At 48.2% G+C, this 16,008-nt stretch overlaps 6 protein-coding genes across 6 annotated transcripts; 3 read left to right on the top strand and 3 right to left on the bottom strand.

Moving 5' to 3' along the window:
• Positions 1-135: 135 nt before the first annotated feature.
• Positions 136-1,278, bottom strand: ANOM_005312 (cytochrome b5 reductase family protein; the record flags this gene model as incomplete). The annotated part of the gene is made up of 1 exon (XM_015550569.1): positions 136-1,278. The coding sequence occupies one exon, from the start codon at positions 1,276-1,278 to the stop codon at positions 136-138; it is 1,143 nt and encodes a 380-aa protein (XP_015406744.1).
• Positions 1,279-1,634: 356 nt separating this feature from the next.
• ANOM_005313 (putative amino acid transporter) lies at positions 1,635-3,520 on the top strand (the record flags this gene model as incomplete). Its single annotated transcript, XM_015550570.1, has 3 exons — positions 1,635-1,881; positions 1,944-2,659; positions 2,726-3,520. 3 exons carry the CDS (start codon positions 1,635-1,637, stop codon positions 3,518-3,520), a joined length of 1,758 nt encoding a protein of 585 aa, XP_015406745.1.
• Positions 3,521-4,608: 1,088 nt separating this feature from the next.
• On the bottom strand, positions 4,609-6,561 carry ANOM_005314 (glycoside hydrolase family 32 protein; the record flags this gene model as incomplete). Its single annotated transcript, XM_015550571.1, has 2 exons — positions 4,609-4,979; positions 5,073-6,561. The coding sequence occupies 2 exons, from the start codon at positions 6,559-6,561 to the stop codon at positions 4,609-4,611; spliced, it is 1,860 nt and encodes a 619-aa protein (XP_015406738.1).
• Positions 6,562-8,118: 1,557 nt separating this feature from the next.
• ANOM_005315 (putative sugar transporter) lies at positions 8,119-9,862 on the top strand (the record flags this gene model as incomplete). Its single annotated transcript, XM_015550572.1, has 3 exons — positions 8,119-8,367; positions 8,428-8,723; positions 8,800-9,862. The coding sequence occupies 3 exons, from the start codon at positions 8,119-8,121 to the stop codon at positions 9,860-9,862; spliced, it is 1,608 nt and encodes a 535-aa protein (XP_015406739.1).
• Positions 9,863-10,182: 320 nt separating this feature from the next.
• On the bottom strand, positions 10,183-12,667 carry ANOM_005316 (CeGAL family transcription factor; the record flags this gene model as incomplete). The annotated part of the gene is made up of 4 exons (XM_015550573.1): positions 10,183-10,527; positions 10,582-11,179; positions 11,236-12,255; positions 12,561-12,667. The coding sequence occupies 4 exons, from the start codon at positions 12,665-12,667 to the stop codon at positions 10,183-10,185; spliced, it is 2,070 nt and encodes a 689-aa protein (XP_015406740.1).
• Positions 12,668-13,556: 889 nt separating this feature from the next.
• ANOM_005317 (amidase) lies at positions 13,557-15,438 on the top strand (the record flags this gene model as incomplete). The annotated part of the gene is made up of 5 exons (XM_015550574.1): positions 13,557-13,810; positions 13,874-13,895; positions 13,960-14,232; positions 14,292-14,486; positions 14,548-15,438. The coding sequence occupies 5 exons, from the start codon at positions 13,557-13,559 to the stop codon at positions 15,436-15,438; spliced, it is 1,635 nt and encodes a 544-aa protein (XP_015406741.1).
• Positions 15,439-16,008: the final 570 nt, after the last annotated feature.

Here is a 16,008-nt window from a genome sequence, read left to right on the forward strand (position 1 = left end):
TCCGCTATCGGAGGTTATGAGTCAGTTATCGACAAAATACCCGATTCTATACTTCTATACAGATATATACATAATAAAGATATCTATGCTTTCCCTTTTCCTCTACCAGTATTTGAATATGCAGGAAATTGGTCGTCAGAGTTTCCACACAGCCCAATCCTTCAAGTCAAGTTCCTTGATGACCCCCTGAAGCGGTCCTTGAAGCTCCATACCTTGCGCCCAGAGCTTTGGTCCAGCCATGTAGCTAATGAAGCCCTCCGGTCCCGAGACTAAGATCATCTTGCGTTTCTCAGGTCCCTCAGCCGGAATAGCAGATTCCGCAACGTCCGATATAGTTTTTTTCCCGATGAATGTGTTTTCCTCGTCCACAAAATAGTCCACCGTGACTTGTCCCGGATACTGAGATTTGAGAGCCTCGATCTCTCTGACAATGAGAGAAGGGAAAGGAGCAGTCCTATCCACGGGATCAGCTGGAGGTGGATCGGCTGGTGATGACTTGAAGAGTCCGGAGAACCAGGACGCTCGCGATCTAGACGTCATGGTATTGTCATTTGTACCACCAACACAATCATCTCGTCGCCTATTCGCCCAAAGGATGTGTATCCTCGGTTTATGTGTTCCGTCTGTGCGGCTAAGGAGCGTATGTCCTGCCTGTAAGGCAGGAGCGATACCAGTTCCACCGGCAATGAAGAGAATCTGCTGGGTATCTAAAGGAATTTCACACTCAATCTGCGGACCACGCATCTCTATGCGAGTTCCCATATCAAGACCATGCAAATACCGGGACATTTCGCCGAAAGGGTCCCTACGAATGAAGAAGCGTAGCGACTCCTCATTTTCCTCGGCCGACGTAGGAGGAAGAGGTGTATAGTCTCTTCCAATCTGTAGCTGCGGCTGTTTGAACATCACACTCCAGACACCCGTCTTCCATGCTTCATCATAGACCTGACAATTATCACTGGCCGGCTTAGGCGCCTTGAGAGTAAAAATACTACCGGTCGACGATACCGGCTCTTTTGAAACTAGGAAATATGGAGTAAATGTGATGGGGTTCAGCGTTGTGGATTTCGATCCTTCTTGGGACCTGATATAAGCACCAATTCCAGCTGCTGCGATGGTCACGACAGCGACTCGAAGCCAAGGGCGTTGTTTCGACGGCGACGATGCGGGGGAGGAGGAAGAGAAAGCATGGCGTCTCCGTATCCGACCAACTGACCTACAGAGGGGAAATGGGGAACTGAATAGAGACAAGGTCCGAGCCGAAGTTCTAGGCTTCATGGGATCGTTGGGAAGAGAGGGAATCGGACGGGTTCTGTCTTCATATGCTCGCTCCGTAATTGCGGAAAAGATCTGGGGGGCACAAGGACGCTAGACCTGATCTGGCGGAAACGACGATCACTCTGTATTCTTCTACAGCACCGGGGCTCGTCCTTTCCTTCCCCTGTTTCTTTCAGCCGAAAAAGACGAGAATTCCTTGCGGTCACTTCTGTGTTCATACAGGGGAGGTTTACACATAAGCAAGGAAAGCTCGTCTTTCTCTCTCTATTTTCGTTGTCGCAGCTAACCTGGCATGGATTGTTTTCATTGAACTCCCGCTTTCATTATTCTCAAACCCCCGACTCCATTAAACCACAATGGTGTTTCTGAACTCCGAAGGCAGGTCAGCTAATAGCCATGCGCCTCGGGACTCTCTAGAGCTCGCTTCACTCGCCTCTTCCTCGCCCGAATTGGACGCAAGGTCCTCCGGCTCCTCCCCCTCCGGTATTTCGTCCTCCCGAAAGCTCTCCCTTGAAGATGAGGATCCTCTCTCGAATTCCTATGCGGCCACAAATTTCGACTCTGGGAGCCTAGATCGGCCCGGTCATACTCGGTATCATCTGCGTTTGATTTTGGGAGAACGCTGTTCCCCCTGTCGCAGACGGCTGGGGGGTATGCTCCGTTAGGCGCGCCTTCTGCGCTTGACCGTGAAAGCGGGGCCGCCGATGGCTCATTGGAAAGGAACAAGACGTTAACATACTTGAATGGCCTATCCCTTGTGGTCGGTTTGATCATTGGCTCGGGGATTTTTTCATCACCAAGTCAGGTCAATGCCAACGCGGGCTCCCCTGGCGCGTCCCTCATTGCATGGGTAGTTGCAGGTCTGCTGGCATGGACTGGAGCGGCCAGCTATGCAGAACTAGGAGGAGCAATTCCGTTGAATGGTGGCTCTCAGGTGTACTTGGCAAAGATTTTCGGAGAATTGGCAGGCTTCCTCTTCACCTGGTGTGCTGTTCTTGTGCTGAAGCCAGGCAGTGCTGCCATCATTGCCATCATATTTGGGGAATACGCTGTGCGGGCTGTGGTCGGTGCTGAGGTCGAGCAGGTTAATCCCTGGATTAACAAAGCTGTCGCATTTGGAGGAGTATTGACGGTGACCTTGCTGAACTGCATTTCCACAAGATTAGCCGCACGCATCGGTGACATATTTATGTTCTTCAAGTTCATCGCCTTGCTTGGAGTCACCATCATTGGCGTTGTCGTGACGATCACGGGCCTCTCATCAGATGGGAGTGCAAATGAAGAATGGAAGTCGGGTTGGTTTAAAGATACTAATCTTGACATATCAGCCTGGGCGGTCGCATTGTACGCCGGCCTTTGGGCTTTCGACGGCTGGGATAACGTATGTGACACTTAACTTCTATAACCAATGTTTCATACCTGGGCGCCCGTCGCTGATAAGATACAGACTAACTACGTGACTGGCGAATTTAAAAACCCCAATCGTGACCTCCCGCGTGTGCTTCATACTGCGATGCCATTGGTCATTCTCTGCTATATACTCGCGAATATCTCCTACTTCCTAGTCCTACCGCATTCGACCATTGAGGTCAGCAACACCATCGCTGTTCAATTCGGCGACAAGGTGTTTGGAAAAGCCGGCGCTCTCGTCTTCGCGCTCATTGTTTCTGCGAGCTGCTTCGGGGCGCTCAATGCAACGGTTTTCACCAGCGGGCGATTGGTCTATGCGGCCGGCAAGGAAGGTTATCTGCCTTCAATATTTGGCAACCTCTGGACTCGAGAATATCCCGCAACCAATCGACTACAGCACCGGTCATGGGCTCGTCAATCTATTTCACGCCTTTTTGGTGAGCGCTTTCGAATTGGATACACACCAATCAATGCCATGGCCCTGAACAGCGCGCTCACGTTGGTATACGTCATTGTCGGTGAATTCAAAACCTTGGTCACCTTCTACGGTGTCGCGGGCTACACATTCTATTTCCTCACCGTCCTGGGCCTGATTGTGCTCAGGATTCGAGAACCGTACTTGGAGCGACCGTACAAAACATGGATCTCAACTCCTATCATCTTTTGCTGCGTTAGCATCTTTCTTCTCAGTCGAGCGGTCATCGCAGAGCCCTTGCAAACCTTGATTGTTGTGGCCTTTATTGTTGCTGGCGTTCCGGTTTACTACTGGCGAATCTATCAGCGTGATGGTCAGATTACATTGCCAGGGTGGAAATTTTGGAAGTCAAGGTGAATGTTCACGCGCGGTTTGCATTCTTTTCCCTTATATCTCTTTTAATATCTGGCCTTCTTCCTATACCCTATGGCCTTCGCCTTCTCCTTTCTTCGTCCGGTTGCCGGGTCATATACGGAGTTTGTAATGAAAATCAATGATACCATTTTGGAATGTGAAGCGTATGGATGAACAGCAGCTAAAAATTTCAATGATCATGATAAATGAGAACTATCATGTCCAGTTTTGTGGATATGCAATGACTCTCTTACAACCCCACGGTCCCTTCTTCTTTCTCTATAGTAGAACAGGCATCACTTTACAATGAGGACCTGCTGGTTTGCCATGTCTCTGTTCAATGATTTTTGCATATATAGCATAACATATATATACCATGTGTGGTCCAGGATAACTTGGACCTATTGTACAGATCACCATAGTTGACTTGTAAGAACAATAAAAGAATAGTTGATACTTAACATATTTGGCTTATCTTCAATGTTGTAAATGTTTGTATAGAGCAAAGCCCAGAAGATTGCAAGGCTCTTGGTATCATAGGTGTTGTTAGTTCACCTTTTTCTTTCTTCCGTTGCTGGCCACTCTGTAGTTGCCGATGACTTGACTGAAGGTCTGTCGTTTTATTCAGGTTAGGCATAATCCCAGGCTTCTACAGGGTCGAGGTTCACTTACAGGTAGCTTACACTCCATGCTGTCGTCAACCCCTGTATTCCAGACTGCATCCGGCACAGATGTGGGAATAGGAAGGATAGTAGCAATGTCACATCGATCTTGAAAACACTATACTTATGTCCAGAAGTGACGCCCTTTCTTGTAAGTCATTACAGCCAGTAGTTGCCTTTCTGATCCAAACAGGGTGGATAATGCCATCTTTAGTATAGTATACCCCCTATGTAGAACGGGTTTTTGGTTGATACATATTATTTCAAATTTCCTTTCAGGATCTAGGAATATTATCCTTGACCGACGATGCCACTTTACTTGCCATTCTATACCATTCAGGTCTCGGCGAACTAGCTTCTGCCCACTAATTAAGTGTGAATATGATCGAATCGCGGTATTCGTTGTATTATATATTCTAATTGTACAAATCATGATACCTCCAGTCCATCCCAAAGATCCGCTTGTAGGAGAACAGCAGGGGCATGCTTCAGATTTGGTGCACCGGAGTCTAATTCAGCAAAGAATCGTAGACGACTGGCAGACTCGACACATGGCGTGTAAATGCGTGTTGAGATGACCGTTCTTTCATTTATAAAGACTTCCAGGACGTTTCGGTCGAGGAATGCATGAATCCGAAGTGTCTCTTCTTTCTCCATGCCGCTTTCATCTGCGAAAGTAAACAAAGTATGCGGTGCGATCTCCGGATTATGGTTGATGTCCGGATCGTAAGGAGGAGGTCGGTGGATCGAGAATGTCTCACTGCATGGTGCCCATGCTAGGACGGTGCCATTACGGGGATCTAGGAGCCTGTGTCAGTCGCTTAATGAACCGTAGAAAGCTATACTTGCTAAGGTAATTGGGAAAATCCTCAACCCAGACAACGAAGACCTACCTAAGTCATGCTCAAATTCTATCCCCACCAACTTGCACAGCTTCCCAACTGCAAACTCAGCTTTTAATTCCCACCTTGATGTCGTCAAGGATACGCAATTGTCCCAATGTTGCCGGTCGCATAATGGGACATTCATGATGCTCTGCGCTCCCCTGCGAAGTTTCTTAAGTCTCTGGTCGGGCTCGATGCCTAACGTGCGGATTGTAAAACTCCCTTCGCCGTTGGCTTCCTTCTCAATAGACGTAACATCACTGAAATTGGAGCAACGTGTCTTTGTAACATTGCGCAATGTTGTCAGCTTTAAAACGCGTGGGAGAGATATCACACCACTCCAGCCCTGTTGATGCCGGATAGTATCTGGAAGATCGTCTTCCGTGATCCAGCAATAGACGACGTATTGTGACGTGACCGGATCCCAAAAGGAATTGGCGGCGTAGGCGCACCCGTGATCGAATATTCCGGAAAATGCGTAGTCGGCGAGGGCCTCTATGGGCTTGCACTTCGGTTGTTCAGGACGTGGATCTACGGCCATCCATAGCTGCGATCGAGAGACCCTCTTTTGCTTCCTCTCAGACACCAAGCACCCTTCTACGCCCATGATAATAAAGTTTTTCGTGGTTCCTTCATGGTCAGTCAGTACCACCCAGTTTGTAGTTTCCCAATTTACCCCCAGGTCGCCCGACCACCTTGATGGCCGGAAATTCAGCCCAACGTTAACGAGAGGTCCCGCATACTTCCATTCTCTAAGATCATCAGGATTGACTGAGTAAACGAAGACTGTTGGTGTCCGCCCAGCGATTCCACCGGAGAGAAACCCAGAAAGACTGGGAGATGGTAATATGTTATTGTCGTGTTCACCCCGCTTCGCTGCCCACACTCCTATATAAGGGTCTCTCCAAGCAGTTACATTAAGACCCATAGGAGGCGCTGGTAGAATTGGGTTGGAGTCTAGACGCTGCCACGTTACGCCGTTATCCCGTGAAACAGCTATACTGAGCGACTCGCTGCCAACCTCATAGGGCAAAGTATAATGTAAAGGCAAACGTCTCACCGAAGTGTATATATACGTGAGAGCCCCGGCAGCCCCGTTGATATCAGAAGACCGAAGGCAGCCTGTGAATATGCCGCAACTATCATACTCAGCTAAAGGTGTTAGGCATGGCTCTGGGGATGTCTTCCAGGATATTAGGTCCGGTGATACTGAATGTCCCCAGGAGATGTTTCCCCAATCGTTGCCTTTGGGGTTCCATTGAAAAGATAGGTGATATAGGCCAGTCGCAGGGTCATATCCAAGGCCGCAAGGGTCGTTTAGCCAACCGTGGGGAGCGGTTAGGTGAAACGATGGCCGCGAGTATATAACATCACGGGCAGACGTCACCTGCTGTTCACACGATAAAGAATTCTCAATCAGGTTAAGATTGTATGATGGGGTCTGGGGCACCGAATTGGCAGGGATTGCCGCCCCTTGGCATCCTGCGAGAACTGGCATGTCTATCGGTGTGGTTTGATTCGGCTGGTTATGAGGCGACTAGTATAGACGGGGAATATAGCCAACCAAGAGCCCAAAAACGGAAATCTCTCTTGCGAAATCCGCCCCTAGCCCAGACCCTTCGTCGCAAGGACCTCAGCTGATTGGAAGATAATGCCGATCGATTGGTGAGACACACACGTCTTGCTAGCTTGGCTGGAAGCCTATAGTATGGTGTAGCTATGCATTAACGGGTTGCTGCGATGTCAACCGCGGAAATCTGGGGGGGTTTAGGAAGCTCTGAACAACGAAATATTCTAACAGAGGCACTGGCCTGCCTCATGGCGTTTGCCTCGGAGGGCAGTTGTCATTCGCTTTAAGAATTATCACCACCGGTCGAGAAGCGGACGGGGGATTCTCGGAGAATTTGCCTTGGGGAGGCATCCCACATGAACGACAGGCTCGGTCGGAGACCGCACACTAGTTGTAGAATGACCGGCTAGTCCATCCTGGCTGTTTCGCAAACATTGATGGAACCGAAAAATCGGCGAAGTATTCCAGGACTAGTATTCGCACTGAGTGGCGGAACTTGCAACCGATGGATCCCGCCCCCTGGTGTTCTGCTAGGCTGATTCCAGGACATCAATTTTAGCTGTGTGAGATATACGAAGAATTGATATGAGTACCGAATCCCGATAGGATAAGTAAATCATGACAAGGCAATATCCTCCCCAGGTTGTTTGTATTTCTGATGAACGACTTTAAACAAATATCAGGGAGAGAACCATGTCAAAACTAGCCCGAGTTTAGGAGATGAATGTTGTTATGTATTTGAACTTAAGATGAAAATGCGTGTACATACCTACCGATACGTAGACACCTCAGTAGCAAGAATTGCAATGAAAGTTGGGATATACTGCCAAGGATATTCTAAATATAAAGTGTAGTCTACTGAAACTTCAAGTCTCAAAGTTAGTGGATCCTTTCTTTCTCTTTTAATGCCGTCCATTTAAACATATCCTGAATTCCTACTTAGTACCTCGTACTACGAGGAACTAGTAAGACGTGTTTCTGTACTGTACTAGTAGGTATGGATTGTGTGGGCCATACCTCCATGATTTTTGAATTATTGGCTTCCTTTCCTTTCAAATACGTAACCCCACCCGACTTTACCCTTTCCAGGCCCATTATTGAAACTTCAAGTGTCTTTGAGGTGTGGAAACTGGAAAAGCAATACAGAGTACAATGTTTAATTCCCATCTACTCCATAAGTCTCTTTGGGGTCCCCCCCCCCAAGATCCGGGGTCACGGTATATATCCCACACATATCCATGTCTCACCACGTCCCTCAAGGTGATATTCCTCCTGATCCGCTTAGTCTCCAGACAATCCACGGCACTTATCTCCACCAATATCCATTCTTTAAGTCTCAATCTCTTCCGTCTTTCTTCTAGAGAGAAAAAGAACAAGGAGAAGGAGAAAAAGAGCATCCACAGGAGAATGGAATGAAGACCCACAAAATAATCAACTCTTTGTTGTGGCATGAGTAATTAGTAGTTCTCCTCTGCTCACCCAAGCATGCAAATAATATCGCTCAAGATGACCAGCACAAAGTCAGTGGTAGATTCGGACATTCACTCAACTGTGGACAGTGACACAAGTGATGTACAACATCTGGACCTGACCAGCACCGAATCTCATTGTCCCTCAAAAGAGAGGACCGTTAATGTCTTCTTGTTGGTGACCTGTGTGGTCTTCGGGGCAGCGTCATTCCTTTTTGGCTTTGATGATAAGATTATCTCGCCTGTAGCGGCGCTGGATCCTTTTGTAAGTCAACCTCTGACGGGAGTTAAGCCGCCAATCCCACTGACAATGGAATCTACTCAGGTTGAAAGGTATCAAGGACCCAATCCGAGTACTGGGAGATATACCTTGACCGCCCGCAATCAGAACATCGTATTCTCGGTCCCGCTGGTCGGTTCGATTCTCGGAGGTCTTGCAGCATCGCCGCTCAATTTCCGCCTTGGCCGAAAACGGCCCGTGTTGATGGCGTACGTTATCTCCATTAGTGGTGGATTGCTTCAAGTTTTTGCCCCCAGTCTGGCGGCATTCGTGGCTGGACGATTTATAAATGGCATTGCATGGGCATCGCCAATGGCACCGCTCCCTTGTATCTTTCGGAGGTATGCAGCTGCAATGTATGAAACAGATCACATAATTAATTACTTGACAGGTAGTTCCCGCTTCCATGAGAGGCAGGAGTGTAACATCAATCAATATCTTGAACGTGACAGCGGGAGTTATCGGAACCGTTGTAGTGTCTGAGACTAAAAAACAAGGAGGGAGAGAGTCATACTTGATCCCGTTGGCCGTGCAGTGTGCTCTCCCCGTGTTACTACTTATCTGCACGTTACCTCTTCCTGAAAGCCCACAATGGCTTGTTGCCAAAGGCCGATTGGCACAGGCTCGTAGCAACTTGCGGAAACTCCGTGGCCTCAGCGACGAGCAGGTCGACGTCGAGCTTGAGATAATGAAGCTTTGTGAACAAAAGGAACGTGAACTGAAGGCCAATGTGAAGTTCTGGGAGATATTCTCAAGGAAGCACCTCCACCGAACCCTGACAGCTGGGTCGTTCTTCTCTTTGAACCAGGTCTCCGGGGTAATACTCTCGACGACTTACGTTACGGTTTTCCTCACCGAGATTGGCATGGAGGATTCCTTCGCCTTAGATGCTTTCTCCTTGACGGTAATTGCATCTTGTTGTACCCTTGCCGGTACTATCGCAGCGCCCTTTGTAATAGATCGAGCTGGTCGTCGTCCTACCGCGTTGGTGGGGATGAGCGTGTTGCTCGTTATTGACGCTTTAGCCGGGGGTCTAGCATTCAGCAAAGACCGGCGCTCTCGTGTAGCAATTGTCGCATTGTCTCTAACTTTTAACTTTTTCTGGGCCTCGTCGTTTTCTTCACTGTCGACTTTGATGCCTTCAGAGATGGCCACACCCAAACTCCGGCACCATACCATGGCCTACACCATTGCCTGTGCTCAAACAACCGCAGTGATCACTACGCTTGTCGTCCCTCGGCTGACCGCGCCAGATGCAGCAAACCTAGGCGCGAAGGCCTATCTTATATTCGCCGGCTGTATGGTCTGTATCGTAATCTTCACATTCTGTTTCCTGCCCGAGACAAAAGGCCGCACCTTTGCAGAGATTGACGAACTGTACGACGCAGGTGTTCCGGCCTGGAAATGGCGGACCTATAAAAGTTCACTTGAATTAAGGACATATCCAAATCGCTCGAAACCCCCTCCAGATGTTACTTAGCACCGTTTTAATGCATTATTCCCATCATCGTGTATCTATAATACAAGTTAGAACTAAGATGTACATTTAGTCTCCGCATTCGTGGCACATCCCATCATAACCTGGGTATACATTGGTGCACTTGATCTAACTATAACGTGTAATCAAGGGCCAACTTGATAGCTGGCTCCGACTTCAATAATTGGTGAATACTCTGACTCAATATGTTTCTTCCGTGAGACCCGAGGGCGAACTCCTTGCATGCTTTTAATCGGGACACCATCAATACGCCAAAGCCTAGAAAGGAGAAAAGCAAATCAAAGATAATACATAAGCAGCAATCAAACACCGCTAGGAGTATGCGTTGTTTGAACTTCTGAAGACCAGTTACTATAAGTGTTGCTCCTGATGTTCGAGGAGCTCAAGAAGGCCTTATATCTTTCCAGATAAGGGTGGTTCCCACCGCGCAGGCTATTGAGCAAAAGTAAAAAATCCTCCGCCAAGGACTGAGGAAGCGTGGTAGCAGCACTTGAGTGCATGGATCCTGGAAAACTTGGTGGCGAGACGCTTGACTTTGGCATCGATTCGGTTACGGGTGGTACCAGAGCGAAACCATTTCCCAGAGATAGCTGGACATTAGCCGATACGCTGATGGCACTGACAGCGATGTCGTACAATTTTTCAACCTAGTTACATAAGTCATGGAACCGAATGCATTCTGGGGTTAAATTCTGACTCACAAGACCTATCCCATGTGCTTCCATGGAGCTCAGTCTCAGTGACTGACAGATTTTGAGTGTATCCTTTGCGACAGAAACACAGTAGTTGAAACAGAGCTCATGGTGGTCGGACGAAGGCTTAAGTAGACCATGAGTGGAGCATAAAACCCACACGCGATTCTGAAGCCACTTCTTGGTGATAAAAACATCCGCACACTGTGTCTCTCTCAACCCCATTGCTGGCTGGGTGTTGCGAGTCTCTCCAGAAGCTGATTTTGTGCGCTCAAACCAGTCATATCCCTTATATCGTTCAGACTCGCTAACTCGACTAAGGTTTTGGTGGATAGCCAAAGCTTTCGCCTCAGTCAGCTTTTCACAATAACCAGAGTCGATGCTGCACCGCCGGTTCCAGCAATCGACGACATCCTCATCGACAGCATCAAAGAGCTCCATTAAACGGGCTAGGCCCATCATTCCTTCAGCATCTTTCTCATTATGAACTATGATCCCGGAAACAAGACTATGTGTGGCATTATGAATAAAATCATGCACAGAGCGCATGCTAAAGCCAGGCTTTCCCCAAAAGGTAATCGGGTGTCTACGTTGCAATGCATACGCTCTTAATTTGATGTCAGCTAAGTAAGAAGGTTGGTAAAGTGCCCAAAGGAAACATACCTCTCCGTAATAGATAAGACCAAGTAAGTTCGCAAACGCTGGCCCTTTTCGTCACTAGGTAGATCGCGATAAGAATTTGGGTCGTTCAACCCCAATGTAGCGGCGAGATCTAAAGCCTCCCGTAGACGAAGCCATGCTGCGTTGTGCTGATTACTACCAAAAAGACATCCAAATAGGAAGAAGCTTGTGAGAACGGCCTCGATAGTTGGGTTTTCGCCAAAATCAGAGCAGCTTCTCATTCTTGTAGCTTCGGTCATCATTAACCTGGCCTGGCCAGCTCGAGATTGAGAAGTGGGCCGCTCATCTATCTCAATAGGCTGGGTCAGCGAGAAAGCGCACAGCGACAGCAACATTGAGCCAAACTGAGGATTTTTCCGATGTTCATGGGATAACATCCGGATGAACAACGAAGACCGATTTAGCACAGGCAAAGTCGGGTGCAGGCGATCAAAATAGACGTCAATCCATGGAATCATGTTGGCCTCCACGATCGACGAGGGCCATAATGCTCTTGTGTGACTTGGTTCTGGCTTGGTAACATCCACATCAGGCACGGGAGCTGGGATATTATGTGATTCTAGACCCTGTGCTTGCAGACTCGAGGAGTCCGCATCGTTCTGAATGATAGAGGGCAGAGATGTCCTTAGGTAGATATTAGTGCCCGGGAAATCAAAGATGGGCATTTGAGCATCTAAATTATCCGGCAACCAATACTCCACATCGCTTCTCTCATTCCAGCCTATCGCACTGTTACTATGAGATGCCATGGACGAAGCATCTACACCCCAGCCAGGAGCAACCGCCGCCGTCGCATGGGATTGCGCAAGGTCGACGGGCACGGAAACATCGCCACCAGGAATAGGCCATGGTGTCGCATCATGTCGACTTTCTTCTCGCGGGGGAGGCTCTGCTTGATAAGGGAAAGTGGTAGGAAAGGCGCTAGAGTTGACTTGACTCTGTGGGGTCGGGGAATTTTTGCTCAACACATGGGTTTGTTGCTGCCGGATCTGCGATACACGACTAAAGAGGTGGTCAGACTATGCAATCACTCAACAGATGAGTAGAGCATTATTCTAGTAAACTCACTGTCCAGTTGGACCCCGTTTCTTCTGGGGTTGAAAAAAGGTGCATTCAAAACCCATAGACACACATGCTTTACATGGTTGCGATAGACTACACTGTGCAGTACTAAGAAGGTTAGCATAGCCACGACCGACCGCTCAAGCATCAGAAGTAAACCGCATCGGGCGGGGGAGGTGCAGTGAAATTAACAACAATCTCAAGAAAGGGAAGGAAGTATTGCCTTGATCTTCCGGAATTTGCACTGGTCGCAGGCCCTTTTCGCTATAGCCCCCGATGTCTTCCTTCGGGATTCAGTCCGGATGGCACCGGTCATCGGGGGTGTCGTAGTGGCATCCGAGGTCGGGTTCATGATGGCATGTTCTCGGAGGAACAAAAGGGGCGATAGAGGGCAGGAAACTAGCAGATATGCGAGCAAGAGGAACAATCACAATGATATACCAAGACGAAACATTTCAATGCCTCACATTCGACCTCCCCGTCCATCAGTCAGCTTGTTATTCAAGAGAATGATCAACATGGAGAGAGAAAATGAGGAAAAAATCGCCCGTCGTGGAGGCCCCCGCGTGATGAATCCACTGTAACGCATTTGTCTCAACCTTAGTGCCGTCACCCTTTCCAAGCTTGTTTGAAGGGAAATAATAATCGAAAATAACGGGACACTTCTACAGAACGGGAAAGTAAAGCTAAAATCTTACAACGCTTATGCTTATTTGAATATTATTATAAAATCCCCCCCTCTGGTGCACCACCGCTCCTTTAGTGGCCGTTCTCCCCTGTTCACGAGTGGGCCCTGCCCCCATCAGGGTTGGCCGTAATTTCTACGGCGTAAATTCTTGCGAATAAGATATAACTATGGCTGTGGATATAGTCAGCCCGGTTGAATCACTACAATTACATCCGATAACAATGTATCCCAGGATTTATTCGCATTAAATAACTATCTTTCCCTCGGCAATCATGCCGTTCCCCAAGTCGTCTCCACTCCAAAAAGGGCCCAACTAGTACTAAACAACGTACCCCAATCGCTAGTCATCAAAAGATGATTGGGGTCAGCACTGCACTGATAACCCCCCCAAAATGAGTAGCCTAACTCACTACTTGGCCGAAGCAATCTATAAATGCTGGAGCGGACGTGCCCTATGGGCCTATAGCCCTAATTCAACTTGTGTATTTGATCCCGGACTGTTTGGCGACCTATATTCCCAACATTCTATCTGCATTCAAAACTCCTGAGTAAAATGAACCACTTTCAAATATGGAAGCAAACTGCTTCTCGAAAACAGCACTTACGGAACGAACTCCTGAAACCCTACATGGTCTCCGATGTGGATCAACGGCTACCTCAGGTCCACAATGTCCAGGAACGTTCCCGTATCCAAAGTGATCCAGAAGTTCAAGAAATCACTGATATCGACAATATCCCTGTTCTGGTCGACCAATTGAGAACAGGCAGATTTACTGCTGAGGCTGTTATCCTCGCTTACGTTAGAAGGTGACCGTTGCATGGCCAATGCTTGTTTGATGGATGAGTGTAGCTAATTTCTCACCTGTACAGGGCTGCAATAGCACAGCAATTGGTGGGTTATACCCATCGCAATGGAGCAGGTATACGAAAGTATCCACAATAACTAACAATGTTAGACAAACTGTATTACAGAGGTGGTCTTTGAAGATGCTTTGGCCCAGGCTCGAGCATTGGATCGTGTTTTTCAGGAAACTGGGCATCTCAAAGGACCACTCCATGGTGTCCCTATCACTTTGAAGGACCAATTCAACATCAGAGGCGTCGATACTACCTTGGGCTATGTCGGGCGTTCGTTTGCTCCTGCTACGGAAGATGCAGCTCTAGTGCAGATGCTGAGGGATATGGGAGCAATCATTCTAGCGAAGACGAATTTGCCTCAAAGTATTATGGTCTGTCTGTTCGAATGGATTTTCATAGGTGTTCCGTTATGGGCTAACCTCAATCAAAGTGGGCTGAAACCGAAAATCCTCTTTGGGGTCTGACGGTTAACCCGCGTGATCCTAGGTTGACTCCAGGAGGCTCGACGGGGGGCGAAGCGGCTCTCTTAGCATTACATGGCTCCCTCCTGGGATTTGGAACAGATATCGGCGGCAGTATCCGGATTCCGCAAAGTATTGTGGGCTTATACGGTTTCAAACCCACGGTACATTGTAGCCCTGGAATGGCTGTTCAAGACGAAAAGTACCGGGCTAACTACCAAACAGAGCAGCAGATTCCCGTATCTAGGGGTTCCTGTCTCCACTGAAGGACAAGAGCACGTCCCCTCTTCCATCGGTCCAATGGCTCGCGACTTAGCGTCTATCACTTATGTGAGTCAATCTGTTGCCAACGCTAAGCCGTGGGAGTTGGACCCAAAGTGCACCCCCCTTCCGTGGAATGAGGATACATTTCAGGAGATACAAAATCGGCCCATAGTTGTCGGTTTGATTCTAGATGATGGGGTGGTTACGATCCACCCCCCTATTGAAAGAGCCCTCCGCGAGTTGTCGGCAAAACTACAAGCAAAGGGCCATGAAATTGTCATCTGGGATGCTTCAGATCACTTTGAATATATTCAACTCATGGATCGGTATTATACTGTTGACGGTGGCGAGGATATCCGTCGCGATATTGCTGTCGCTGGAGAACCATTTGTTCCTCATGTTGAGGCACTAGTTAACCGAAGCCAGGCTATCTCCGTCTACGAGTATTGGCAGCTCAACAAACAGAAGGTCGCACTACAGAAAAAATACCTTGATAAGTGGAATGCGATTCGGTCTCCATCGGGGAAGCCAGTTGACATTCTCCTAGCTCCCACTACACCGCATCCAGCTGTTCCACACCGAAGACTGCGGTGGGTTGGATATACTAAGATCTGGAACTTGCTCGACTATCCAGCTGTCACCTTCCCTGTTGACGAAGTAAGAGTGGCTGTAGATAGCGTGCAAAAGACATATCACCCGAGGAATGAGCTGGACGCATGGAACTGGGATCTTTATGACGTGAAGGCTATGGAAGGCCATCCCATCAACGTCCAAGTCATCGGAAAGAAACTGAATGAGGAAAAGGTGTTGGGGGCTGCAACCGTTATCGAGAGAATCTGGAGAGATCTCTAATTTTCATGGTTGGGGAAGCTATCATTGTGCTTACGTTGATGTCGGACATTTGTCTTCAGGCAATTTTACTTAACACTCCGCGTCGGGCAATGCATGGTTTGTGGAGTTTGCTCTAGCTTGGAGTAATCCGAACGAGATTTGGAGTAAATGCCTACTTAAACGTTGGAGTATACATCTGAGAATGAGGGGTAAGTTATGATAAGCACACGTAGTAGTAGAGGGTTCCCCACTCTCAACAGGAAGTAGTACTTATACAACTAGAGCTATCGCGGAAAGGAGACAGTTGAATTGATTGAATGATGATAAGCCGTATTCGATGTATTGTGCTACCTTCAACTTCAGCTGTAGCTGCTACTCCATCTGAGGTAGAAACATGGGGGAAAAGCGTGCTCTGCTTGGCTACGGAGTCGCCGCCGTGGCCGGTTGGTTGGGACCATAGGAGGGAAATATACAGACAAGTACTAAGCTTTTATAGGATCAGTGACTCATCGTGAAGCATGAGAACGAATGAGTGGCCATGGAACAAATCTGCAAAGTCAAGAATAACCCGCCAGGGGATGTGAAGATGCC

The sequence above is a fragment of the Aspergillus nomiae genome, assembly GCF_001204775.2.
Source record: "Aspergillus nomiae NRRL 13137 chromosome Unknown contig00140, whole genome shotgun sequence".
NCBI classification, from domain to species: domain Eukaryota; kingdom Fungi; phylum Ascomycota; class Eurotiomycetes; order Eurotiales; family Aspergillaceae; genus Aspergillus; species Aspergillus nomiae.